We start from the raw sequence: 27,260 nt of genomic DNA on the forward strand, positions 1-27,260 counted from the left end.
TCCTTCAGGCACAGCACGGTCCTCCAAGCAGCCTGGAATTGATCATGATGGGATCCTGGAACGGAGGAAACAGATGTCCCTGGTGCTAAGCCTGAGCTATCAATCCCCAGTGCTGGGGCATGAGAAAGCAACTCTGGCCAGGGTCTGAGTTCTTGGAAGATGGACTCTTCCTAGTGTCAGCCAGGCTGCCGTCTAGGATTCCTAGAGAACAGAGGCTCTCCAGAACCAGATGGCCTCCATGCAAACCAGCTTCTTACTGTGCTCCTGCTCTCCCTGCCCTGGAAAGCAGTCTCTGCATTTGGCTGGCTTGATCCACCTTGTATTTCTAGCCTCCAACCCTCCCCAGGTTATAGCAGCCGTGAATGATGCTATGTGACGCTGCTTGGTATATGTTAACCTATGAGGAGGGTAGCTCCATATTCCAAACGAGAGTGCTCTCAAGAGTGAAAGGAGGAACAGAGGAGATGGAAACTGGGACATCCCTGGGCAAACGGGGATAGACAGACACCCTACACATAATAGGTTGGAACTTGACCAACAAAAGATGCTGCCATCCTGGGTGATTCTCTCCCACCGCCCCTAAGAAATGGAAACATTTGCTGGCACTTTACTATAATCTTAGGAGGTGAACCAGGAAGGAAGAGAAGCATGAGGTCGAGAAATCTTGAAGGCTATGCTGAAAGAACACATCAGCCTCAACATTTCAGTAGCTCGATTTTTTTTCATGTGGACAACATTACAGTGGGTTGGCGAAAAAGTTCGTTCAGTTTTAAGTAAAAATAAAAGACACATTTTTCATTTTCACCAAGACCTTTACTGAAAAATGGATTCATTCACCGAATGAACTTTGGGGCCATCCCAGTATTTCAGCGTCTGTATGCACTGCCGTGCGCTCACTGCCAACGTTTTGTTTCCATCCATCACCATACAGTGGACCCCCTTCACTCATTTTACCCTCCCCCACCCCCTTCCCCTCTGGTAGCCACTCCCCCTCTTCTCTGTGTCAGTGGCCTCATTTAGTAAGTGTTTATCGCTTGCTTGGGTCAGTATTTCCGGCTTCCCTCCAAGTGCTCATCTAGGATCCAGGCCACTCCTATCTTGTGACTCCATCGTCTTGGGCTTTAAGAGAACTCTGGTTCTCTCTAGAGGCAGATAGGCAGGAAGAGCGAGCATGTAGGGGGTGGCACAGGACGTTTTATGGGAGGGTCTGCAAGTGGAGTTCATCCCACAGCATATGTTCCATTGACGGGAACGCTGTCACATGCTCCCACAGAAAAGCAAGGAAGCTGGAAAGGCGCAAGACACTGATACAGACAGTGACCATCCAACTCCACCACAGTGGTCACTAAGGAACAGTGTCAAAGGAGGAAAAGAAGGAAGACAAGCGATGGAGCAAAGAAAGTCCAAAGAAAGAAGGTGTACATTGGACATCATCCCATTGAGAATTTTTTAAATTTATTTATTTATTTATTTATTTTTGGCTGCGTTGGGTCTTCGTTGCTGCGTGCTGGCTTTCTCTAGTTGCGGCGAGCGGGGGCTACTCTTCATTGCAGTGCGTGGGCTTCTCACTGCGCTGGCTTCTCTGGTTGCGGAGCACGGGCGCTAGGCACGCAGGCTCAGTAGTTGTGGCTCGTGGGCTCTAGAGCGCAGGCTCAGTAGTTGTGGCACACAGGCTTAGTTGCTCCGGCAGCATGTGGGATCTTCCCGGACCAGGGATCGAACCCGTGTCCCCTGCATTGGCAGGCGGACTCTCAACCACTGCGCCACCAGGGAAGTCCCTCCACTGAGAATGGAAAAGGTGAAGTCATAATGGCCGTCTAAAGTCACGTCTCAAATCTTGATGATCTGTAGGCATGCACAGGTTCCTTGGGTCACAGTGTCCATCATGTGCATGTCTGGTGGTGCATGACTGAGGCTTGCTGCCTGTAACTCTGCCTCTTTCTCTCCTATTCAGGAAAGCACATTAGAAGACAAGGGAGGGCAGGTGATTATTACTGGAGACAAAACCTTCAGTACATGGCAACTTAGTTTCCTTTCAATGGATTTCATTTACAGATTCAGTATTTAATGCACTTGATATTTTACAAATGTTTATTGATCAAACTCTGCTCAAGATGAATTAGACACAGTAATTATCATCACGATAGCAGAAACTTTCAAGGTGTGTTTACCATATACTGAGTACTGACTATTCTAAGCACTTTACATGGTTTGACTCATTTAATCTTTACAACAGTGTTTTGCTGTATTATTATTATGTTTTGAAATTATACCCATTTTAAAGATAAGGAGACCGAGGCACAGAGAATTGAAATAGCTTGTGCAAGTGTCACAGCAAGTAAGCAGCAGAGCATGGGTTCTAATCAGGCAGTCTAGCTCCAAAGTTCTCAGTCTTAACCACTCTACCATGCAGAAGAAATCCCTGCCCTCCTGGAGTTTATGTTCTTCTGAGTAGACAGACAATAAACATAAAAACATTATATCAGGGCTTCCCTGGTCGCGCAGTGGTTAAGAATCCGCCTGCCAATGCAGGGGACACAGGTTCGATCCCTGGTCCGGGAAGATCCCACATGCCGCCGGAGCAACTAAGCCTGTGTGCCACAACTACTGAGCCTGCGCTCTACAGCCTGCGAGTCACAACTACTGAGCCCACGTGCCACAACTACTGAAGCCCGTGCCACTAGAGCCTGTGCTCCACAACAAGAGAAGCCACCGCAACGAGAAACCCACACACCGCAACGAAGAGTAGCCCCCGCTCGCCACAACTGGAGAAAGCCCGCGCACAGCAACGAAGACCCAACGCAGCCAAAAACAAATAAATAAATTTATTTTAAAAAAATTATATCATTTTAGAGGGTGATAAGTGCTTTGAAGAAAATAAAGCACAACAAAGAGATACAGGATTGGGACACCTCAGACCAACATGTCCCAGTGCCCCTGGCTCACAGATTCTTCCTTAAATGAAAACTGCTCTCCGTACTTCCATGGAGGGGCTCAAGGAGCCGGCCAAAATAGATGTCCGCTCTCTCTTCTGACAAATACCTTTTCCCACAGTCATTTGATTGGTTGGACGGCGAGCACTGCTGCTGGTCCTAAGCCATTTCTGTGCCCCTGGGCTGGGCAGCCAGTTCAGCAAGAGATGACTGATGCCCAAATTAATAATGAGCAATGGCCCCATGCAAGTAATCACCTTCCCCCAACTTTTCCTCATGGGAGTGATAACCTGGACCCCAAATGAACTATATCCTTCTCACCTCGGCACCAAGGAAGTTACACTCATTCCTCTGGCTGACAGCAGTTTGTAGACATGGGTCTAGGTAGTTGGACATTTACGAGGTTGCTAAGGAACAAATGCTCTGGTTACAAAGGGCTCCGAAAGGAGCATCAGTTTGTCATATCAGTTCAAATCATTTATTTTATCCCATAAAGACAGCTGCAACCAACGGGCTCTGGGGTAGAGGGAAGCTAAATACAAACATTCGTTTCCTGAGAGATGGAGGAAATTTCCACTTCCTACGCAACGTCCCTTGCCAGGCCCCCAGAAACAAAAACTAGAACCATGTGCTTCTCTTCTGCCATCCTTGTGATTTGCAAATAAGTGACTCACAGTCACAAGGTACTTAATAAAATGGTTATTATCTTCCAGTCACTTCCCTAAGCATTATCTCATGTCATCCTTATAACATCCCCAAAAGGTGGGTGTTATTATTCCCTAGTATGCAAACCAGGAAGAGGGTAAAAGATTCGCCTAACTTCAAACAGTAGCAAATGGCAGTCAGAATTCAAACCCAGGTCTGTCTGACAGCAAAACCTTTGTACCTAAGCTTATAGACTCTTTTCGTTTCAATTATCACATTTCAGATGGGAAAAACTGGCAATTCTGCTGATGAGGGAGTCACATTAGTAGATTTCCTGGAATTTCATTCTTTGAAGTTCGTGAAAGGGGTTACAGTGGACGTCAGTAACCCATATAACCCTTTTTATGGCGGGGAAAGTGGTGAGAGAGAGCTTAATCCCACAGTGGTGGTTTTTATCTGCTAAAGACCTACACTTTGAATGTTCCCTGGAAGTCACGGTGCAAATGACTTTCCTGTGGAATGATTTTGCAAGAGTTCGCAAGATGATTGCATTTCTACTGGGGTTTTATTGATTTTCTCATCAACAAGTAAGAAGCGTGGGTGCCCTCTTTGCCTTTTCCTTCATCCTCTCTGTCCAGTCCATGGTCAAGCCCTGTCCTCTCTTCCCTAGAAATGTTCCTGCAAAGTTGTCCCCTTTTCTCATTCACTGTCCTAATCAAGACGCCTGTCACCTCACACTTGGGTTTCTGCAATTGCTTGCTAACTGGTCTTTCTGCTGCTTTTCATTCCCTCTTCTAGAACATCTCATAGGCTGCCTGCAAATGAACTCCTCAGACTATTCCTCCCATCACGTCGTCAGTCACTGCTCAAGGATCTTCTGTGGCTCCCACTTGCCTGCCGCAGGATTTCACCATTCCCTAGGACAGGCCCCCACGGACCACACTTGCTCTCCCATTCCCCTCACTCCATTCCTGGTTGCCTTCACCCACCACTCTGTCTCCCACTGATTGCTTCCAGTTCTGAGCCCGGTTTCCATTGAAACAGAGTCTCATAGTTAATTGCTGGTCGATGGGAGGCCAGGCACTGCACCTAAACAGATCTAGGTCAAAATTTTCGCTTGCTCACTCGGTCACTGGGTGACTTTTGCTATGTTGCTGGACTTCTCTGAGCCTCAGTTTTCTTATCTGTAAAATAAGATACAAATAGTGCTGATCTTACAGGGGTTTTGCAAGAGTTGAATGAAATGATGATGACTATGATGGTGGTGATGACAGCTCATGTGTATTTTGTGTTTGCTTTGTGCCAGGCACTGTTATCAGTATGATCTTATTTCTCACAACAAGCTATAACATAGGTACTGTTATTTTCAGTTTTGCAGATGGGAAAATTGAGGGAGGGACAGGTGAAGCTAATAAGTTCCAGATTCTCTCCCAGGTAGTCTGGCTCCTCAGCCCTCTTTCTTAATTACTCTGATATACCACCTTCCTTTAGTGAATGATCAGTCAATGGTATTTGGTAACATAGGTTCATAATTCTTTACCTGAAACTCTTGAGTGCCAGATGCAATTTGGAATTCAGAATTGGAGGAATTATTAAAAAGTTATACTTGGCATATGCTATGTATTCTATATCACCCCAGTAGGGACTGGAGCAAAACCCCATCTCTCTCTCTCTCTCTCTCTCACACACACACACACACACACAGGGAAAAAAACATAAAAGCTGAAAAGAGATTATGACCTTATAGTCATAAAACTATTAGCAATAATTATAATAAATGGTGACTGTTTTATTACAACTTTCATGACTCTTGTTTTACTTATAATCAAATGAGCTTATAGTAAAGTGTACTCAGGAGTATCTCTCAGTTAACTAATGGGGCTGGAGGGGAAGGTGCTTGTTATGGGACCAGGTCTGCACCCTGTGTCACATGCTCTCTTCTTTTCCCAGTATGACTTCATGGAGCGTCTGGACGGGAAGGAGAAATGGAGCGTGGTCGAGTCACCCAGGGAACGCCGGAGCATACAGACCCTGGTTCAAAACGAAGCCGTGTTTGTCCAGTACCTGGATGTGGGCCTGTGGCACCTGGCCTTCTACAATGATGGCAAAGACAAAGAGATGGTTTCCTTCAACACTGTAGTCTTAGGTAGGTACGGGATCTCTGAGGTGATATGTCATGAACGAAAGGATGGAAGTGTCTGGCTTCTCTGTTGAAGGCACATCTTCCAAGGTGGGCCTACTATGTAGGGGACCAAACCAGCATCCTTAATTTAGGGTTCATAGTATCATCCACCTAGAACTAGCCCTGATTAAAATATGAATGCTACTTAAATCATGAAAAAGCCACTGTGAGTACCAGGGATTGAGTTGCAGTGGAGAGCTTGGGTCCAACCACCTTTAGGGTTCATAGTATCATCCACCTAAAACTAGCCCTGATTAAAATATGAATGCTACTTAAATCATGAAAAAGCCACTGTGAGTACCAGGGATTGAGTTGCAGTGGAAAGCTTGGGTCCAACCACCTGGCTCAAGCCCTGGCCACACAGCCTAGGCAGATCATTGGACTTTCGTCAGCCTCAGTTCCTCATGGTAAAATAGAACTAACTAGTCCCTCCTTATAGGGCTACTGTAAGGAGTAAATGAAATAAGTTACAGGTATAAATCCCTAAACAGCCAGTAAATACTGACCATTTGCGTCAGGTCACAATTTTTCTCAAAAATCAAGGAAAGCTCAAACTAAATTTTTTTTAAAAACCTGAAAAATAAATCAGGAAAAGGATGTAACCATAAGAAAGAAATCATATCTTTGTTCCCAAATTAGCAAATCTCAAAAAGCTTTAATTAAGCACTTGTCATTTAGGGCATGTTTTATAGCAGTCCTTTTTAGTAGCCGTTGGGGAAAAGCTAAGATTTTATCCAAAATTTCCCCTTATATGTGCATACAAACCTGTAAGAGGGCCATTATTTTGAGAATATTTCATGAGGTTTTCTAAAGCAAGCCCTAAGAATTTTAACAATCATATCACCTATAAATAATTTTCATAACATTTATTTTGTCATTAGGTTTTAATCTTCTTACTAATGATAATAACTGATCCTCTCTGAATCAGGGCAGATTGTTAGACCCATTTCACAGAGGAATAAACTGAGGTTCAGGAAATTGAGTCCCTCAAGGTCCCAGGATATGGAAATGGTGGAAATGGCATGGACTTCTGGGCCTCATTCATTGCCTTTCTGCAATGCCATGTTGTCCCAGCAGCGTTTAGTTGTGGACCTCGAGTTTCACTAGAGAAACCTAAATAAGATGGTTGATCCAGGATTAAATCCTACATTTTCTTTCCCACATCCTACCTGGGAGAGTCACTAAACTCCCTGAGCCTCAGATTCATCGTTTGTGGGAAGGTAATGACCATATCTCCGAAGGGAGGGATGATGTGACTTCACGTACTGAACCTGTCTGGAATGGAGCTGGTAGTCACTCGTGAAAGCTGATGATTTTTTTTTTTAATATTTATTTATTGATTTGGCTGCACTGGGTCTTAGTTTCAGGATCTTCGTTGCAGCACGCAGGAGCTTTGGTTGCGGCATGCGGAATCTTTTAGTTGCTGCATGCAGGATCTTTTAGTTGCGGCATGTGGGATCTAGTTCCCTGACCAGGGATCAAACCCAGGCCCCCTGCATTGGGAGCGTGGAGCCTTAGCCACTGGACCACCAGGGAAGTCCCAAGCTGATGATTTTTTAAGAGCACATCTTGTACAGCTGTTTATCTATTGACTGCATGTTAAGAACTTCTCTGTTAGTTTCATGGATTGCTCTGAAGGATTCCCTGATTCTTGAAAGAGAACCTGAAATTCAGGTGGCAGCCACAACTTCAGAATGGTACAAAATCAGGTAGGATTTGGTATTTACCATAACATTGAAGTTAATGCTTAGTCCCTCTGTTAAGGAAAGATTGGCCCTAACAGGGTTAGCCAAATGCTCCTTTTAAAACAGTGCTTGGCATGCCAGAGCCCATGGGCCAAGTCTGGCCCACTGCCTATTTTTATAAATAAAGTTTTATTGGACCACAGCCACATTCATCTGTTGACAAATTGTCTGTGGCAGCTATAACAACAGAGTTGAGTGGTTGCAGTGGAGACAGTTTGGCCCATAAAGCCTAAATATTTACTCTGTGTCACTTGAGAGAAAAAGTTTGCCAAGCCCTGCTCTACACTAAGGGCATAAACTTTGTATCAGGAAAGTCACTGGAGAAGTCTTCCACCGTTAGGGAAAGTTCCCAGGAGCATGTTGTGTACCAATGAGGGGAAAAAAAAAAGTCAAAGGATAAAAACCAGATCACAAAAGAAAGAAACTGGCAACACATTTAGAACTAGTTTGAGACGGTAAGATAAAGAACGATCTTTTGCTTAAGAACATGATGGGAAATGATATCCTTTTGGTCACCTTGTGTGTGTGTTTTTTAAAATTTTTTTGTAAATCTTTTTTTTTCTAATTTTTATTGGAGTTTAGTAGATTTACAATGTTGCGTTCGTTTCAGGTATGCAGTAAAGTGCGTCGGTTATACATACACATATATCTACTCTTTTTTAGTTTCTTTCCCATATAGGTCATGACACAGTAGAGTTCCCTGGTGCTCTACAGTTGGTCCTTATTAGTTATCTAGTTTATATGTAGTGGTGTGTACATGTCGATCCCAATCTTCCAATCTATCCCCTCCCCTTCCCCCCTTGGTAACCATAAGCTTGTTTTCTACATCTGTGACTCCATTTCTGTTTTGTAAATAAGTTGATTTGCACCATTTTTTGAGATTCCACATATAAGTGATAGCAGGTGATATTTGTCTTTCTCTGTCTGACTGACCTCACTCAGTATGACAATCTCCGGGTCCATGCATTGGCCTTGTGTTTAAATGCAAAGGCTTGATACACATGACAGCAAACCTCACACACAGCAGCTGGCTTAGCTGGAGTCTATAAAGACTCAGTGGAATGGTTAATAACAAAAACAGTAACAACGGCACATCTGTAGAGAGTTGACCATGTACTAGCTCCTGGACTTGGCCCTTCTGGGGTCTAGATCAGTTAACCCATAGAGTAGTTATATGAGGTCATTACTACCAATATTCTGTTTTCCAGTTGAGGAAGCCCAGACTCAGAGAAGTTAAACAAGTTGCCCAAGGTCACACACAGCTCGTAAGAGGTGGAGTCAGGATTCAAACTCTCCCAGAGCCTGTGCTCTTAACCACTGGATTGCTTTGGATTCTAGCCAGATAAATCCCTTTCCCCTTCCACACAGCAAGTTGTCTGGGGGCCATATTATCTAATAATGGCTTCTGCCTTCATTGCCTTTATCCACATGGACACAGACAGTGGGAGTGAGATGCCCTTCCCCCAGGCCATTACCCTCATTCGCCTGTCGGAGCTGGGAATAGCAATTCTCCCCAGAGAATTTCTCTTTTCTGGAGTGTAGCTCAAAGAGAAAGTCAAAGGTAATCGGCCTAATAGTTGGGCAGACATCTTGATAGAGCAATGATAGTAATTGGCCTGAAATGTAGGGAAAAGTGCAGTGTTTTATTTGGTTCAGAGCTTCTCCCACACATATCTATTATCGGAACACACTCCATCAAGAGCAGCCAAGAGCGCCGAAAGCCCCTGTGATATGAAACAGAAGGAAGGATGTTAGATGGGTGTTGACCAGCCATCACACTAAATATACCTTTGACTCAGGGATGTCTTTTGTGTTTTGGAGAGAAGCAGCCTGCTTTCAGAAATGAGTTTCATCTCAGGGTACAACAGAGTGGCATTCTTGAAGCACGGTGCAGATTTCGGGGAGGCTAGCCTCCACTTGTATAAAAATCCCATTTCCTGGGCTAACTCTCATCACCTGCCTTGTTTCCTCAACAAAAGTCCAACCAGGTTGACAAAAAGGAAAGCTGATAAGATTTCAAGAGTAATATTTAATTGGGTGTTGGAAAAAGGGGACTGAGAGAGGTGAGCTCCTTCTGTATTTCAGCAGTACTACATAATTGTTTCTTTCCTCAAAAACTGTAGAAATGCTTCAAAGACAAGACCTATGGGGGGGATGGCATGGTGGGAATGTAAATTGATACAGCCACTATGGAGAACAGTATGGAGGTTCCTTAAAAAACTAAAAATAGAATTACCATATGACCCAGCAATCCCACTAGTGGGCATATACCCTGAGAAAACCATAATTCAAAGAGACACATGCACCCCAATGTTCATTGCAGCACTATTTACAGTAGCCAGGACACGGAAGCAACCTAAGTGTCCATTGACAGATGAATGGATAAAGACGTGGCACATATATACAATGGAATGTTACTCAGCCATAAAAAGGAACGAAATTGTGCCATTTGCAGTGACGTGGATAGACCTAGAGACTGTCATACAGAGTGAAGAGAGTCAGAAAGAGAAAAACAAACATCGTATAATATCACTTATATTTGAAATCTAGAAAAATGATGCAGTTGAGCTTATTTGCAAAGCAGAAATAGAGACAAAGACGTAGAGAACAAACGTATGGATACCAAGGTGGTGGGGAGGTGGGATGAATTGGGAGATTGGGATTGACATATATACACTACTATACATAAGATAGATAACTAATGAGAACCTACTGTATAGCACAGGGAACTCTACTCAGTGCTCTGTGGTGACCTAAATGGGAAAGAAATCCAAAAAAGAGGGAATATATGTATATGTATATGTATAGCTGATTCACTTTGCTGTACAGCAGAAACTAACACAACATTGTAAAGCAACTATACTCCAATACAAATTAATTTTTTAAAAAGACCTGGGGAAATTGAATGAAAAATACTCTTCACTGCAGTTTCTGCTTATTTTGGATTCTCCCACCCTCTGAGATGCGTGCACGTACACACATACATACACTTCAACGATTACTTACCAAGGACCTACTGTGTGCCAAGCATTGAGAATACCTAGGTGATCAGTTCAGATCTGGTCTCTTCCTCATGGAGCTTGATGAGAGAAGACAGATAGGTAAAAAGACAATTATAAGAATTAGGGGAAGATAGAGGAAAGGGTACAAAACCCAGGTTGAGGGCAGTAGGGAAGGAAGATGCCTAGAAGCTAAATGTTTTCTAAACTGAGACTTAAGGATAAATACCTCAGCTAAAGGGCAAGGAGGCCTTCCAGCCCAGCACAGAACCTACGCAAAGACCTTAGTCCTTTTCCCTGGGACTGTGGTAGCAAAGAGCTTCCTCTCTTTGCTGCTCTATCTCTGAGGATGTTAGGTTGGAGAACAGGGAGCTTTGACCTCGGCCATGTCAATTTCCACCAAACCATCCCCAGACCCAGATGCTCAGTGAGAATCTAGCTCTACTTTGCTGTCCAAGTGACTTCTGAACATGCAAGTTGGTTAATATCATGTTTCTGTTTAAAAGTTTTCACTTGCTCCCATTGGTCCCAGAATAAAATTTAATTCATCCACATGGTCTCCAGGGCCGTAAATAATCTGGGTTTCTCCAGACTCATCTTAGGTCACTCTCTTCCTTTTTAGCTACCCTCCAGCCACGTGGGATTCACTTCTGCTGTTTTCCACCTCAGGGCCTTTGCATCAGCTGTTCCTTCTGCCTGGGGTACTCCTGGGATACTCTTTCTTGCTTGCTTTTGTTTTTGGCCATGCTGCGAGGCTTGCAGGACCTTAGTTCCCCGACCAGGGATCAAACCTCGGCCCACTGCAGTGGAAGCACAGAATCCTAAGCACTGGACCGCCAGGGCATTCCCCTGCCTGGAATACTCTTCACATTGCTCTTCACTTGGCTGTTCCAGCTCACCCTTATATGTCACCTGCATAGAAGAGAGACGCCCTCCCTGACTGTCCTTTCTCAGTAGCTTCCACCTCTTGCTCCCCGTCACAGTATCCTATTCTCTTCAAAGCACATATCACAATTTTTATTTGATTTGATAATTTTTTTGGCCTGTATTCTCTATGACAGTGGAAGTTCTGTGAGGGCAGGAACTGTGTCTGTCTTAGTCACCATTGTATTCACCAATGTCTTGTAGGGTGCCTTGCATATAACAGTTGCTCAGTTAATAAAGTAAACCCGGGCTTCCCTGGTGGCTCAGTGATTGGGAGTCTGCCTGCCGATGCAGGGAACACGGGTTCATGCCCCGGTCCGGGAAGATCCCACATGCCGCGGAGCAGCTGGGCCCGTGAGCCATGGCCGCTGAGCCTGCGTGTCTGGAGCCTGTGCTCCGCATCGGGAGAGGCCACAGCAGTGAGAGGCCCGCATACCGCAAAAAAAAAAAAAAAAAAAAAAAAGTAAACCCTATGTCAAGGACTGTGACATGTCTGAGATCTCACCATAATTGTCAGCTAACACAGTAGCCGGCCACAGTCTCATAGATCTTATCAGAAGAGGAGGTGCTCCTGGGTCAGAGACAAAAGACTTTATTCCTCAGAGCAATGTAATATCCACAGTATCAACATATGTGCCAGTTCCAAGCCCCAGTTCCCACAGGGCAACACAAACAGAGCCAGGTGTTACCTACACAGGCAGTGGGTTACATGACAGGAGAGAAACTCTGAATTTACTATCCTTGAGTCTCCAAATGGGCGGTGAGCCTGCTCATTCTTTTCTCCAGAGGGAAACATTATCTTTATTTATACTGGACAGTAACTAAACTTGCCCTTTGCTCTGGAGACAGACACTGTCTCTATCTCCCAAGGCTGTTCGCTATACAGACAGCCTTTCAAAAAAGATAGTCCAGAGCTAAGGAGTCAGTGCCTCTGCTCATAACACATTCAGGAACACAAGACACCCATGGCAAATTGTCTCCTAACATCATGTGAAATTGCTTTTTGACCTGCAAAAGCAGCTACTTCGTATGATTCAACCTAATGCTTTTTGAATGAAAGAAGGAAGGGAGGATGAATAGATGAAACAAATCGACAGCCACTTGGATGCTTCTCAGCCCACCTTTATTCTGCCAACCTCAGGGAGTTGAGCCTGCAGTGATAATTGTTAGACCCTAAAGACATTGGCTTGGAAATTCCCTGGCAGTCCAGTGGTTAGGACTCTGCACTTTCACTGCTGAGGGCTCGGGTTCAATCTCTCGTCAGGGAACTAAGATCCTCAAGCCACGCAATGCAGCCAAAAAAAAAAGGAGAAGAAGAAAATAAATTGGCTTGATACTGATTTTGGAAAAGCAGATACACTGATTGAGTTCGCCTAGTGCCAGAAACCAACCACACCCGGATTCTGGAAGAAGAGAGCTGAGAAGTGAAGCACTATAGAAAGAAAGCACTACAGCGTGGTTTGGTTTTTCAGTCCAGAGTGGGAATAAATGGGAAATTCGGTTTAAAGGAAAACCTCCCTTACCATTCACAGGTGACTCCATTAGGGGCAATTAGACTTCCTAGTCTTTCATGCATATCACCAAGCCAATGTCCCCAATTCCCCAAGGACTGTGTCATGTCATCTTTGGGGCATAGTGGCTTTTGATCATCTTAGTAATTTAGAACCTGAAAGTCTAAATGTGTTTATTTGAATGTAAGGCAAAATTAGGTTAATAATAATCATAATTTTAAAAGAGTATGACTACTTCTGTGCAGACCCAAATCAACATGAAAAAGTTCCAAAATGATCCCTTTGAAGGCATTACTTGAGAGTACACATAGCAAGGTAAATCACGAAATAAGATGGCTCTACAGGTTAGAACAAGGGTGAGCTAATTGAATTTCATGAAAAATAAGATCTGCAAAAAGCTAGGCATAAAAGGCCTTTTGTACCACCCCAAACCTACTACTTAATGAATCCCCAAATCATGGCAAAATTGATCACCCTTACGTATTTAGACTTCTCTTTCTTTAACGCAGGGGATTTTTTTACTCTATAAATCTGAGATCAGGAGCCACCACTGTCATTTGGAGAATCACTCTCTATCCCTAAGGCTAAAAGCTGATATCCCACATCTCAGACCAAATCTCAGATTGACAGGATGATATTGGGGCAGGGTGGGGCTTGCAGTGTTTAAAAACTTGCCAGCGTTCACTCTTGGAAAATTGTAGTTTTTAAATCCAGATAAGCAGTTTCTTTTGAAAAAGCAAAAATTGCAGCAGTATTAGCCCCATATTCCTGCCTGGGCTACTCACATGGAGAGCAGTGGTTACATCCATGCATTGTTCAAGTTGCCCTAGTCCCCACGCATCCCTCTTCTCCTTCACTCACTTCTCCCTACCGGTCCTCTGTAGGCATCTGAGGTTACTACCACTGCTCCTGAAAAACAGTGGATGGCTGACTATTAAATTGCTTCACCAGCAGGCAGAGAAAAAAGTAATTGTTCAATTTCTCTCTTTTTCAGATTCAGTGCAGGACTGTCCACGTAACTGCCATGGGAATGGCGAATGTGTGTCCGGGCTGTGTCACTGCTTTCCAGGATTTCTAGGAGTAGACTGTGCTAAAGGTATTTACCACCACTTCCATGCTATGCCTGGAAAATAGAAAATAGGCTTCTCAAAAGGGGTGGGAGAAAGGGCACCAAAGTAGCCTCCCCAGCAAATTCCACTGGGATATCTTGTAAACCCGTGCATGCTACACGTCCTAATGCTTGGGCAAAGAGTAGACTTCGATGTATGACAACTGGCCAATATACCTATAAGAGCAGGACAGGTATCCTTGCCATTGAGGTATGCTGAGAAGAGAGATTTGCTAAAAATGAGACGGTTAGATTTCCTGTAAAAGCAGAAGTGAATTACCATCACTCCTCTCTTATAATCATTAACGTCCATGTAATGGAAGATTAAGCATCTCAGGGTTAGTAAATTTCATTCATTCTGGCCAGCTATGCTCTTAATCTAGGAAGTGCTATTTATCTTGGTGGAATTGGTTTTAAATTGTATTATTAATTTATCTACACTGCTTTGCACAGAATGATGGGGGCCCTGGGATTCTTGGGGGGAAAGTATTATAAGAAAGAAAATGACTCTCACAAGAACAGAGGACTTAGGGCTGCATACCTAGCTAGCAAGAGACCTTGAGCTTGACCTTCAAGCAGTGCGATCACAGGCGAGTACAGTGGAGAGCAGAGTTTCTCACACTTTTTAGACATGGTCTGTGCACACACACACACAAGTATACATTCTAGATAAATACAACCGTAAAATTAAAATGAGATTTTCACAAACAACACTTCATGTTTCTTTTCTATTCTGTACTGTTTCACTTTTAAAAATGAAATACACTGACTACACTGATTCCCCACCCACCAGTGCGTCTGAAAAACAGTGATGGAGAGGTTCCAGGCCCTTGCTCAGAAGTCAGGAATTCCTGGGTTCCAATCCCGAGCTCAGCCATTCAGGATCTCTGTGATCTTGAGCAAGTGATCTAACATTTCTGAATCTCCGTTTCCTCCTCTGGGAAAGTGGGGAATTCCTTCCTAAATTCATTGTGAGGATGGAATGCAAGAACACACCCCAAGCTCTTAGCAGAACACATTGTGAGCTCTCGGAGGGTTTAGTTTTACCATCTTTTATTTACATATGTCATAGTATATTTACTTATACATTCATATAATATTTTCATCCTTTTATGTGCTCTTCATTAAAAGACCATCCTACCTTGACGTTCTGAGAGAGAGGCAGTCATTAATCAAGCCGCTCTGGAAAAGCTAAATCACAATGGCTTGGGAAAATCGTATTTCAGATATTCACAGTATTTCAAAGATTTGCAATCCCCAACCTTCTGAATGCTGACTGATCAGTGAATAGGACTCTTTTAAGTGCCTGAAGTTCTGGATTTGGTTGCACGTGTGTGAGACTCATTCTTAGATGACACCACCTATGGATACATTCATAAAGGTTTGGTAAACCTGTCAGATACAAAAGGAGAAGAGAGTACGAAGCCACCAGACCGTTCTCTTGGCTGCTTTTCACCTTGGCACGCTCTGCCGGGGGGCATGTGGACACGTGCCCAAGCAGACACTGGAGTCTGGTGTTCCTCGCAGCCAGCCCTTTGCTCCGGTTCTGAAGGGCCCTGATGAGGCAGGTAGATGACACCCTGCCGCACAGTGCCATGTACTTTTCAGAGCGAAGGCTTTAAAGGAGGGAAAACCTCAGTAGCATTCGAATGGCTTTCCTTGCGTAATCTAATTTCCTAGGAGTGAAGGCCTTAATGAGAGGAAGGACAGAATAGTCCTTTTTTCTTTGGCTGCAAATGGGCTGAACCCTCAGCTGCAGGGCCTGTGAGCTGTAAATGTATATTAACACTGACACACATCAATGTATTATTAATCCCCCAAACCGTGTGTGCTCTGACTGCACATCCAGGGATCAGCCTTTCAGCCCTAAGTACCCCAGCCATTTAAGAACTCTTCACTCTCGATCCATTTGCAGATGAGCGTCCATTCTGCATTATGGATCTGTAATGGGGTGTGCATTTAGCTGCTTAAAAGGCCTCTCAGTGTGCGTTTTGCATTCACCACCTGTACTGTGGCCAGGCGCGCGCTCCGAGCATGCATTAGCCACGGTATATAATTGATCCTCACGAAACAAATATCGAGTGGCTGTTAAGAGTAGTTCCTCCTGCATCCTCAGAAGCTGTTCCTGAAATCGGCCTCTGAACTTGTATGTATTTTAATTCAGCTGTTGATGCCTACAGTGGACAAAATGGAAGCGTTTAGAGATTAAAATTGCTTTCTCCTTGTTTCCCCATTTATTCTTGGCAAAGTTGGCTTAAGAATGTCAGGAGTAAGCTTCTACCGCTTTGCCCTAAAGATGTTGCTTCCTTAGTATTTTTGAAATTTAAGCTACTTCATTAACAATGATGGTGTTTGGAAACGCTCTAAACCCTTGTTTCCCACACTTTGCTCTTTCATGTACCACCTTTATGTTTGTTGCCAAATTCGTGGGCCATCAGAATCTTTATTTCCTTCACATATTTCTTTGAGTCTACCCATTAGGTTTACACAGATGAATTTATTTTAAAAGGACTCAGGTCAAAATGAAAAGTTAAAAAAGAGAAAATTGGAATCCATTGCAATAAATAGGAAATGTTAGTGCCGCCTTTAAATCTACTGAGAAAGGAATATTTCCCTTTTTAAAAAATTTTATTGAAGTATAATTGATTTACAATGTTGTGTTGGTTTCTGGTGTACAGCAAAGTGATTCAGTTTTATATATATTTTTTTTCATATTCTTTTCCATTATGGTTTATCAGTGGATATTGAATATAGTTCCCTGTGCTATACAGTAGGACCTTGTTGTTTATCCGTCCTATAGGACCTTGTTGTTTATCCATCCTATATATAGTAGTTTGCATCTGCTCATCCCAAACTCCCAATCCATCCCTTCCCCACCTCCCCCTCTGCCTTGGCAACCACAAGTCTGATCTCTATGTCTGTGAGTCTGTTTCTGTTTTGTAGATATGTCCATTTGTGTCATATTTTAGGTTCATGTAAGTGATATCATATGGTATTTGTCTTTCTCTTTCTGACTTATTGGCTTAGTATGATAATCTCTAGGTCCATCCATATTGCTGCAAATCGTATTATTTCATTCTTTTTTATGGCTGAGTCATATTCCATCATATATATATATATATATATATATATATATATATATATATATATATATATACCACATCTTTATCCATTCATCTGTTGATGGACATTTAGATTTTTTCCATGTCTTGGCTATTGTAAATAGTGTGCTATGAACATAGAGTGCATGTATCTTTTTGAATTACAGTTTCGTCCAGATATATGCCCAGGAGAGGGATTGCTAGCTCATATGACAACTCTACTTTTAGTTTTTTGAGTAACCTCCATACTGTTCTCCATAGTGGCTGCACCATTAACATTCTCACCAACAGTGTAGGAGCGTTCCCTTTTCTCCACACCCTCTCCAGCATTTGTTATTTGTAGACTTTTTAATGATGGCTGTTCTGACTGGTGTGAGGTGATACCTCATTGGAGTTTTGATTTGCATTCGAGAAAGGAATCTTTGCACTGCCCTGAGCAATCAATCCCAGTCAGCTTCTCACACATTCATTTCACATCAAGAATCCCCAAATTGGGTCCTACTATATATATAGCACATGTGAAGCAGCCTGGCTCCTAGATAAATTCAAGCCTTGAGCATCTCATCTCCTAAGCATGGGCTCCTGAAAATAACAAAATTCACTACCTACACCTTTGCGATATAGTGAGCACCCAGTAAAAATAGGCACACAGATTTAACTCTACCAGCTTCAAGTGGGTAAACCTAATGATTAGCTCCTGGTTTACTTGTGGTCGATTAAGCCTCCATTTCGGATAGTTTTAATAACAACTAATAGTTATTACGTATTAAAGATGTACCAGGCATTGTGTAAGTACATAATACATACTATCTTATCTGTTCTCATATCAACAATGTGAGATAAATCCTATTTTAACCACCCCCCCAATATTTTAAGCTTTTTATATTAAAAGCATTTTTGTCTTGCAGTCAAGTTGCAAAAAAGAACACATAGAGTTCCCAGAGTTCACTCAGCTTCCCCTAATGTCAACATTTTAAATTATCAAAGTTCAGTTAGTGAAACCAGGAAATTAACATTGATCGATGCTATTGACTAATTCACAGACTTGTTTCTAATTTTGCCCTTTTTTTTTTCTGGTCGAGATCCCACCTTGTGTTTAGTTGTCATGTCTCCTTAGTCCCCTCCAATCTGCGAGGGCTCCTCACTCTTTTCTTGTCTTTCATGACCTTGACCGTCTTGAAGAGCACTGGTCAGGTATTTTTTAGCTTGGCCCTGGATGTGGGTTTGTCTCATGTTTACTCGTGATTAGATGGAAGTTCTGCATTTTTCACAAGATGCTGTGTCCTCCTCAGTGAATCCTATCAAAGACGCATTTCTGATCTTTAACAAGAAAAAGATTCAAATGTGGTTGTGTGTGTGAGGGTATGTGTGGTTTCGGGTGTGAGCATGTGTGTACCTTCTCCTCAACCCTCACGCATAAGGCAGAGATGCTTGGGTGGCCGTATCCCGTTCGTCCAGCACAGTCTGTCAGTGACTATGACTCATTGCTACTCACAAACAACTTTTGAGCCCAGGAAGCTCGTAGGTGTTAGCGGGGAGTGACCTGGAGCAGCCAGGGTGAGGTAATCGATCTAGCAAGTGCAGAGAGGAGAGACAGCTGGTCCCGAGGCCCCTGCTACCCTGAACAGTGCATGCCGTCTCCCGGCCATGGCCCACAATCATGTCCCTTCTTTCTTTTTTTTTTTTTTTTTTTTTTTTTTTTTTTTTTGTGGTACGCGGGCCTCTCACTGTTGTGGCCTCTCCCGTTGCGGAGCACAGGCTCCGGATGCGCAGGCTCAGCAGCCATGGCTCACGGGCCCAGCCGCTCCGCGGCATATGGGATCCTCCCAGACCGGGGCACGAACCCGTATCCCCTGCATCGGCAGGCGGACTCTCAACCACTGCGCCACCAGGGAGGCCCCCCTTCTTTCTTGATAAAAGCCCTTAGGAGGGCCCAAGCCCAGGTCCACCCGCATCACAAACTCGCATTCCCCTTTGTTCCTGCACTGCCAGCTGTGCCCAGGATGCCTCGGGTCTGCCAGTTTCTACTACTGCAGGCAGCCAGCAGACTCAGGCCCTCCTGCCAGAGGGAGAATTCGCCACATTAGCAAGCGAGATTCCCATCACATCCAAGCGGCCGGGTGTATGTCCAAGTGACAGAAATGCGGATTTACTCTCCTGACCTCATGCTGCGTCTCCCGTGCCCTCAGATGTGCGGTGCAGACGACAGCTCCTTGTCTCCTGATAAACCTGCCAGTCTGCATCAGGCATCCGAAGACATCCTCGCAGTGAATGGAGGAAGCAGTCAGCATGAATTTGCAGGGCGTTCATTCCTCAGCCCCCACCAAACTGGGGGCTCCGAGGGGCTCAGATGTCAAAGTGGAACTGACCCTCACCCCAAAAGAATGTATGAGGGTTCTAACACCTTGTTCCAAATCAGTCAAGGGGACCAAACTTATTCATGCATCCAGCAAACGCTTATCATATGCCTGAACTAAGCACCAGAAATACAATGATGGGCAAGAACGCCAGGGCCTGCCTTCTGAGAGCTTCCGGTCTGATGGATGCACGTGATAAGTGAGTGGGAAATGTAAGCGTATAAGTCCAAAATGCTGGGTTGTGGGCTCTGAATGCTATAGATGTTATTAAGGAGAAGATAAGGAAGTTCATGAAGCAACAAAGTGTGGATCTATGAAAATAGTCAATTAGTATCGGGGAATGTGAAGAAAATTCCATGGAGGGAGAGTCTAGTAAAGGAGCTACACTGAATAGTGTCTTCTAGCATAGAATTTAATTAATTGTTTAATGCAATAAACAATCTGTTCAGATTCAGAGCTTGAGGAAAAATGGCGTTTCTTTCCCAATAACTTGTAGCATTTTCCATCAGGTGCCTCTCTTGTCCAGCTAGAACCGTGCTTATAATTCAGTTATTGTTTAGTTTATGGTTTTTTCTGTTATTACTAATCCCCTTGCATGACTTTCTCATTACTATACTTCTATGCTATTTGTTGTGGGCTAGATGCTTTTTAACTCTGATTCCTTTTTCTTTCATTGACTTTTATTGAAAGGTCTCTCAATGACTTAAGATGCTTCCTTGGGTCGCGTTTAAAGCAGTTTTGCCTTTCAGAAGACATCCAAGGCTTCTGATGATCTTGTTGTGACACTGGCTTCTCAGATGGCATATTTGGTGCTGAGCTTAAGGCCCCAACCTGCAGTAGAAACTTAACACACCAGAGCCTTCCTTGTTCGGTAATGTGTGTTTAATAGCGATTTAGAAATGACAACGCCCACTGCTGATCAGCTGTCAGGGGAGGCCCAGAAATGCCACAACCACGGGAACATGAAGTCTTCTTTCTGGGGGTTGGTCTCTGCTCCTACCCAGTTTCTGTGGAGCCTTGAAAAAACAGAATGGGGATCTTGCCATTTTTCTCCCATTATCTGGCAAACGTACCCACTACTCAGTCCTTCTCGGCCAAGTGCTAGCACAAAGTCAAATCATCATCAGCATTGTCATCATTGCTGACATTTATTGAGTTTTTACTATGAGCCAACCACTGCACTAAGCAACTGCATAATTATCTCACTGAATCATTAATTGTCCTATTTTATAGATGCCTATTATCCCCTTTTACAGAGGAGGAAAATGAAACACAGAGAGGTTAAGTAACACGCTCAAGATCACTCAGCTCATAAGTGGTATTACTAGGATTCAAACCAAGCAATCTGGCCTGCCCTCTTAACACTAGACCAGCCATGAGGGGATAAGGGCTTGAATGTCTAGGGGCTTGAATTTAGGGGTCAAGGATCATACAGATGAAAACATTGCTGGAAAATGTACAAGACAAAGTGAATGCTAGAAAACAAGATTCAAATTTGTTGGATTAATCACACAGGGATACATCAGCCAACATCGAGACACAACTTTCAATGAAGGAAGAGAGAGAGCAAGTGAGGAAGGGAAAATGGAGGAATGAAGAAGATGTGAGGTGTAAGGAAGACGTGCTTTGCAAGTTTGTGTGGCCGTTGCACACTAGGATTTGGGTTTGAACCCCAGAAATCTTAAGGAGAGGAAACCAGGGTTTACTAGGTAGAGAGTGGCAAAGCAGGCATTTGAAACCAAGTCTGTCTGACATCGGAGCCTGTTGCTCTGAGCCACTGTCCTCCCAGCCCCAAGCTGGGACATTCTGTCACCTCCCTCCTCTTATCACTTGCCAACTCCTATTTCATCGACCTTCAACCCATTGTTCTCCTATCCTCACAGCCACTGCCCTGTTCACTTGGCCACCAGCTCTCCCTGATGGCATTCCTCCTGCTCACCACCTGTGGCGTTCTCCCAGAGCTCTTAGGAGCATGATACTCTCTCCCCAAACACCTTCAGTGGCTCCCCGTTGCCTCCCACAATGGTTGTCAATCTTTGGTTTAAAGACATTTACCTGGGGAGATTGTTATAAATGCGTATTCCCAGGGTCTTCCCCCATGCCAGCCGGTTCTGAAGCAGTAGGACTGGTGTGTAGCTCAGGCACATGAACATTTTTAATTATCCTCCAGGAGGGCCCTGATGCTGGTGGTCAGGGGCCGTAGGCTGAGAATAAATAAACATATTTCTTAGAATGAGCTTCAGGGTCTTGCATGATCTGCGCTCCTTTGGCACCATCTCCCACTAAGTCCCATACACCATAGAGTCCAGCTACTTTTCCCTCCTAGACACCACGGCCCTGCTTCTTTCTCTCTACTCATGCCATTTTCTTGGCTGGAATGTTCTCATCCTTCCCAAACTTTCCTATCAAACGGCTCCTGATGCTTGAGGACCAAGCTCCCAGGTCACCACCTCCCTGATGCACCCACAGAGAGAACCCTGCAGTCACACAGGACTTGGCGACACCTTGGCAGTGGCCCTTCATACTGTGCCATGTTCTAGCTGGGGGGTTACATCGGTTTCTCCCACTGGATCACAAGCTTCCAGCCGTTTTCTTTGTATCTCCCTGCACCTAGTTTGGCACCCAGGAGATAGTAAGTGCTCTCTAAATGTCTAGGGGCTTGAATTTAGGGGTCAAGGATCATACAGATGAAAACATTGCTGGAAAATGTACAAGACAAAGTGAATGCTAGAAAACAAGATTCAGATTTGTTGGATTCATCACACAGGGATACATCAGCCAACATCGAGACACAACTTTCAATGAAGGAAGGGAGAGAGCAAGTGAGGGAGGGAAAATGGAGGAATGAAGAAAAGGAGGAACCAACAAGAGTTTACAGAAAAGAAATACCCTTTGTTCTGCAGTTTACCTGCATCATCTCAGAAGGACAAAGCTATTAAGAATGGAAGCTGCAGAGTTTGAATTGGCTAGGTTTGAATCCATGCTCCTCTAGTTAACTGTTCCCATTTTAGAAAATTACTTAACCTCTCTGGGCCTTTGTTGTCTCATCCATAAAATGGGGGCAGTAGCAATACCACCTGATGGATTGCTGTGAGGACTAAAAAGTAAATGCGTGTAAAGCATGTAGAACCATGCTCGGCATGTATTAAATGCTCCATAAATATTAGCCAGCATTAATCTTCACAAGCCTTTGAAATCATTGTTATTATCCCTATTTTACAGGAGAAACAGAGACTTAGAGAAAATAAGCTACTTGCCGAAGGTCACACTGCAGGCTAGATTTTGAGGCCATGTCTGGCTGACTTTGAGGCTTATGGCCCTTACTTGGTTTTCCTAACTTGGCAGGAAGATCCCCTAAAAGGTGGGCAGTGACCACTCACTCTCAAAGCCCTCGCAGACAGCGCAGCCGCCTGACTCTCCTGGCTGGCTTCACTGCCCACCCCCGCCCACCGCTTTTCCGTCTCCCCATCAGTTCCTCCCCTAGTGGACGTCTGCGCTCAGGAGAGAGATGACAAGCCCCTTCATCCCCACCAAAGGTGTAGGGGTCCTCCCCACCACCCCAGAAATGCTCTCCTCAGAGCATCCTTTGCAAAGAAGCCACTTTCCCCTTTCACAGCTGGCCTCACCTCTCCCAGTGAAAGATGATCAGATCCCACCTGTCCTTCCTGGAACCACCTAGGATGTTCCTTCAGACCCTCCATCTTTCACACCTGTCTTCCTCTGCCACCCCAGCTGCTCCCCGCAATCTCCTGTAATGCAGACAGGCCAGGGGCCATGGCTGCTGCCCACGGGAGCCATTCCACCACCCATTGCAGTTCGAGGCTGAATCCCACCTCTCCTTCGTCCCACCCTGGACCTGAGAAAATGTGCAGGGATTCCTTGGCAGCAAGAACCCAGGAGGTGGGGTTTGAAGCCGGGCCCTTGGTTCGTGCTTTGCAGAAAGTGTCTCCACACTTGGCAAAGGCACCTTTGATAAAACAGTCGAAGAACCTCTGCGTATATTCAGCACGAAGTGCGTGCCAGGCACTGTGCAAAGGGTTTAACCAGAGTGATCTTATGTCATCCTCACGTCATGCATCATTATCATCCCCGTTTCACAGCTAAGGAAACTGAGGCTCAGAGAAGTTAAGGTACTAGCGCAGTTATGGCTTTAGAACCCTATGTATCAGAATCACCTGTTAACTCACAGCTTGCTGGCTTCTCCCCACCCGCCCCCCAAAGTTTCTGATTGAGTAGGTCTGGAGTGCTAGCATCAGCCTGGAGAGCTTGTTAGATATCCAAACCCTCAGGCCCCATGCCAGACCCTCTGAATCAGAATCTCACTCTCCCAGCATCCCCAAATGACTTATGTGCACATCCAAGTCTGAGTCTAGATGACGTTGCCCTTGGACTCTGCTCGTATGACCCAGAGAGAACTAAACAGGAGCAGCACTACCACTTTTATCTTACTTCTCCCCAGCTTGCCAAGCAGGTGTGGAGGATGCTTGCCTCCCCAGTTTGGAAGCTGCAGTGCCCTTTATTTGGTGCCCTCATGTGAGTCCATGACTCTAGAACGTGGCCACTCCCGCTGTTTCCCATGCTTGTTGCATCACCAAACATAAATCACTTGGCAGGACCTACCTCAGTCAGCCCTCCCCCAAGTCAAATTGCTTCTGAGACTAAAAACTTTTTGTTTCCTTTTTAAACTACTAGATAAGTTGCAGAACCGTCTTACAAAGCAGAGTGCCTAACCCCGGAGAAACTTGCTGTAGGTGTAATGCGTACAGAGGTGGGGAAGTACTCCGGTTTTAGAAAAAACTTCCGTATTGGGAAAAAAAAGTCTTTAGAGAGGTCAGCTGGGGTGGGTGCTGGGAAAGAGAGTGTTTCCCCCCTCTTGTCTCTTTATGATGTGATGATTTGGAACAATTTTCTCCTAATAAAAATAATGATAATAAAATCAAATCTATAGATTTCTTACTATGTGCCAGGCATTGTACATGGCACTTCACAGGCATTATTTCATTTCATCCTCTTAAAAACACCATGGGTTTTTCATCCAGAATTTTTGTCCCATTTTAAAGATAAGGAAATTGAGGTGAAAAATAGTGTCCATAGTTACACAGCTGGTAAAAACGAAGGGAAATTCGGGCTAACTCATAAGCCTACACTGCCTGGTATTGTTCTACCTGCTGGGGAGACGGCAATGAATAAACAGACCTTCATGTCTTGGGGAAGCTCCCACGCTTGTGGATAACGAGACACCAATAATTTGCAAGCTGGTCTCAATGCTTAAAGCATAATAAGAATGAAAAGCTACTTCAATCTGGACTTGAGCTGCAGAAAGCTTACTGTGTACTCTGAAAATTTTAAATATTCATTATATAATTAATGCTGTTCAGTCACTCACACACACACACACACACACACACACACACACACACAAACTTAAACTTTTTTAAGGACAGCTTAAGCACTTATCGATTGAGAACTTTTATAACTCTCAAAATGGAGGCATCCCCATATCTCTACAGGTATTTTAAATGAGTTGAATTAATCATAGGCTTAAAAGTCTCTTGCGATCTTCGTTAACTTCCCTGGGTTTAATTAAAACATCTGTGCACTTTTAATTTATCGATTCATCCAACTCATATGTCATGTTTTTAACACACCCCAGCATGCTCTGCATCATTTTTAACCCGATTTCCACTTAACTAAAGCAATTAAATTCACCCCGGATTAATTAAAGCATCCATACTTTCGTGCTTAAGTCAGCCCGTGCTTCTTTCCCCACATGGCTCCTGAATGTCAGAGATCTGACGCACCTGATGAGTTTTTCGTCCTTGTGGAAATTCTTCCCTGAATCACTTCCTGGCTTATTAATATGCCATCTGACAGAATGGGAATGAGGAAGTGGGTGCACCTGAACTGTGGCCCTCTGAGCCGGAGACTCTGCCCCCGTCTGTCAGAAGCATCCTTCGCTTTCCTCTCTTCATGGGGGGCCTGCTGGATCTTGCCCCCCTCCCCTGAGACCAGCTAGAGTGTCTGAGTGGTCCAGGCAGGAAGGTGGTGGGGGGCTGTTCTGGTCAGAGGTGACCATCGTGAACAGAATGCCTGGTGATCTTTGCATTTATACTTTCGTCATTGCTCCTTAGTTCTGCTTTCCAACCTCCTCACTCTTCCTACAAAAAACAGTCCTTTCTTGTCCTGACCATTGAATAGGGAGGGAAAACTTAGGCACCAGCGTCGACAGGCTTCACCGTTGGGCATGGGAGGCCAGACAGCTATTCAGATAGGGACAAGTGATCCCCCTAGAAACTAGTTTGGATTTCTAACCCCTACCCACTGTGACAGAGCCCATTTCCCCTCCGCCATGGCAGTGTTGGGGGTTATCAGTCTTTTAGATTTGTTTTGTTGGTTTTTTGTTTAATTTTTTAATTGAAGTACAGTTGATTTACAGTGTTGTGTTAATTTCCGTTGTACAGCAAAGTGATTCAGTTGTACATATACATACATTCTTTATTTATATTCTTTTCCATTATGGTTTATCATAGGATATTGAGTATAGTTCTCTGTGCTATATACAGTAGGACCTTGTTTATCCATTCTATATATAAAAGCTTATAGATCTTTTTAAATCTAAGTCAAGGATTATCTCTCATTTTTTATCTATACTTATTGCTAATGAAGCTGAGAATCTTTGCATACTTTTATTGGCAGTGTATAATTATATTTATATGTCCTTTGCCCAGGTTTTCATTTCGTTTGTTTTTATTGATTTGTAAGAGCTCTTTGTGTATTTCATATATCAAACTTTATTCTGTGAAATATGTTAGAAAATATTTTTTCCCAGTGTTGCTCATCCCTCAGTTTTGTTTAGGGTGTTCTTTATCATGTAGAAGATTTAAATTTTAAGTGATCAAATCTGATCTTCTTGGTTTCTGGAATTTATGTCTTTTTATATATCCCACTCTCAAGAAAATAAAATTATTCTTCAATATTTTTCCTAATACTGTTGTAGTTTATTCTTCTATTTGGATCTTTAATCTATATCGGATCTATTTCTGAGTATAGTGCGCAGTAGAGGTCAAACTTTATTGTCTGCCAAATACGGTGTCTAACACCGCACTGTAAGATGTTATGGAAAAACCCGAACGAACTTTCAGGCCAGCCCCATAGATTGTCAATTGCAAGGATCAAGCAAGAAGCAAAACTTGCCTTTCCTGACTTTGGCTGAGCACCAAGCTACGTCCACAGTCTCGAAAGACAACGGGACACCAGTTTTGGTTTCGAGGACACTGAACTTTGTTTGCCTCACCTCCATGATCCAAATATTATATCCTCAATTGCTTCAGGAGACTCAAGGCATCTTTGTTTCTCTGTCCCTTTCCCCACCACCTAACCCAGCTACTAGCACATATTAGCTTCTTCATAAGTGTTCACTGACTAACTGGGATGTGAGGCAACCAATTGTTAGTACGATTTTAACACTTTACCCAGAGTACTAGGCTCAAGTATTCTCAAGTCTCTTTTCCAGAAGGGTTTTCAATCAGATTTCAACTCATTTTTAAAAGACACATTATTTGGTTTTTGTTTTTTAATTTTATTGAAGTATAGTTGAGATACGATGTTGTGTTAATTTCTGCTGTACAGCAAAGTGATTCAGTTATACATGTATATATTCTTTTTCATATTCTTTTCATTATGGTTTATCACAGGATATTGAATATAGTTCCCTGTGCTATACAGTAGGACCTTGTTGTTTATCCATCCTGTATA

General features: G+C 43.8%; 1 protein-coding gene across 6 annotated transcripts in view; it reads left to right on the forward strand.

Annotated features, from left to right (window-relative positions):
- TENM2 (teneurin transmembrane protein 2) overlaps positions 1 to 27,260 on the forward strand; it is a gene marked incomplete at its 5' end in the record, with an annotated part of 1,007,477 nt that overhangs the window by 807,504 nt on the left and 172,713 nt on the right. For all 6 annotated transcript variants that reach the window (XM_079702682.1, XM_079702683.1, XM_079702684.1 and 3 more), the window contains 2 exons: positions 5,529 to 5,724; positions 13,934 to 14,035. In XM_079702682.1, coding sequence (XP_079558808.1) covers positions 5,529 to 5,724; positions 13,934 to 14,035 — 298 coding nt within the window. The remainder of the gene's footprint in view (positions 1 to 5,528; positions 5,725 to 13,933; positions 14,036 to 27,260) is intronic.

The sequence above is a fragment of the Hyperoodon ampullatus genome, assembly GCF_949752795.1.
Source record: "Hyperoodon ampullatus genome assembly, chromosome: 4".
Classification (NCBI taxonomy): Eukaryota; Metazoa; Chordata; class Mammalia; order Artiodactyla; family Ziphiidae; genus Hyperoodon; species Hyperoodon ampullatus.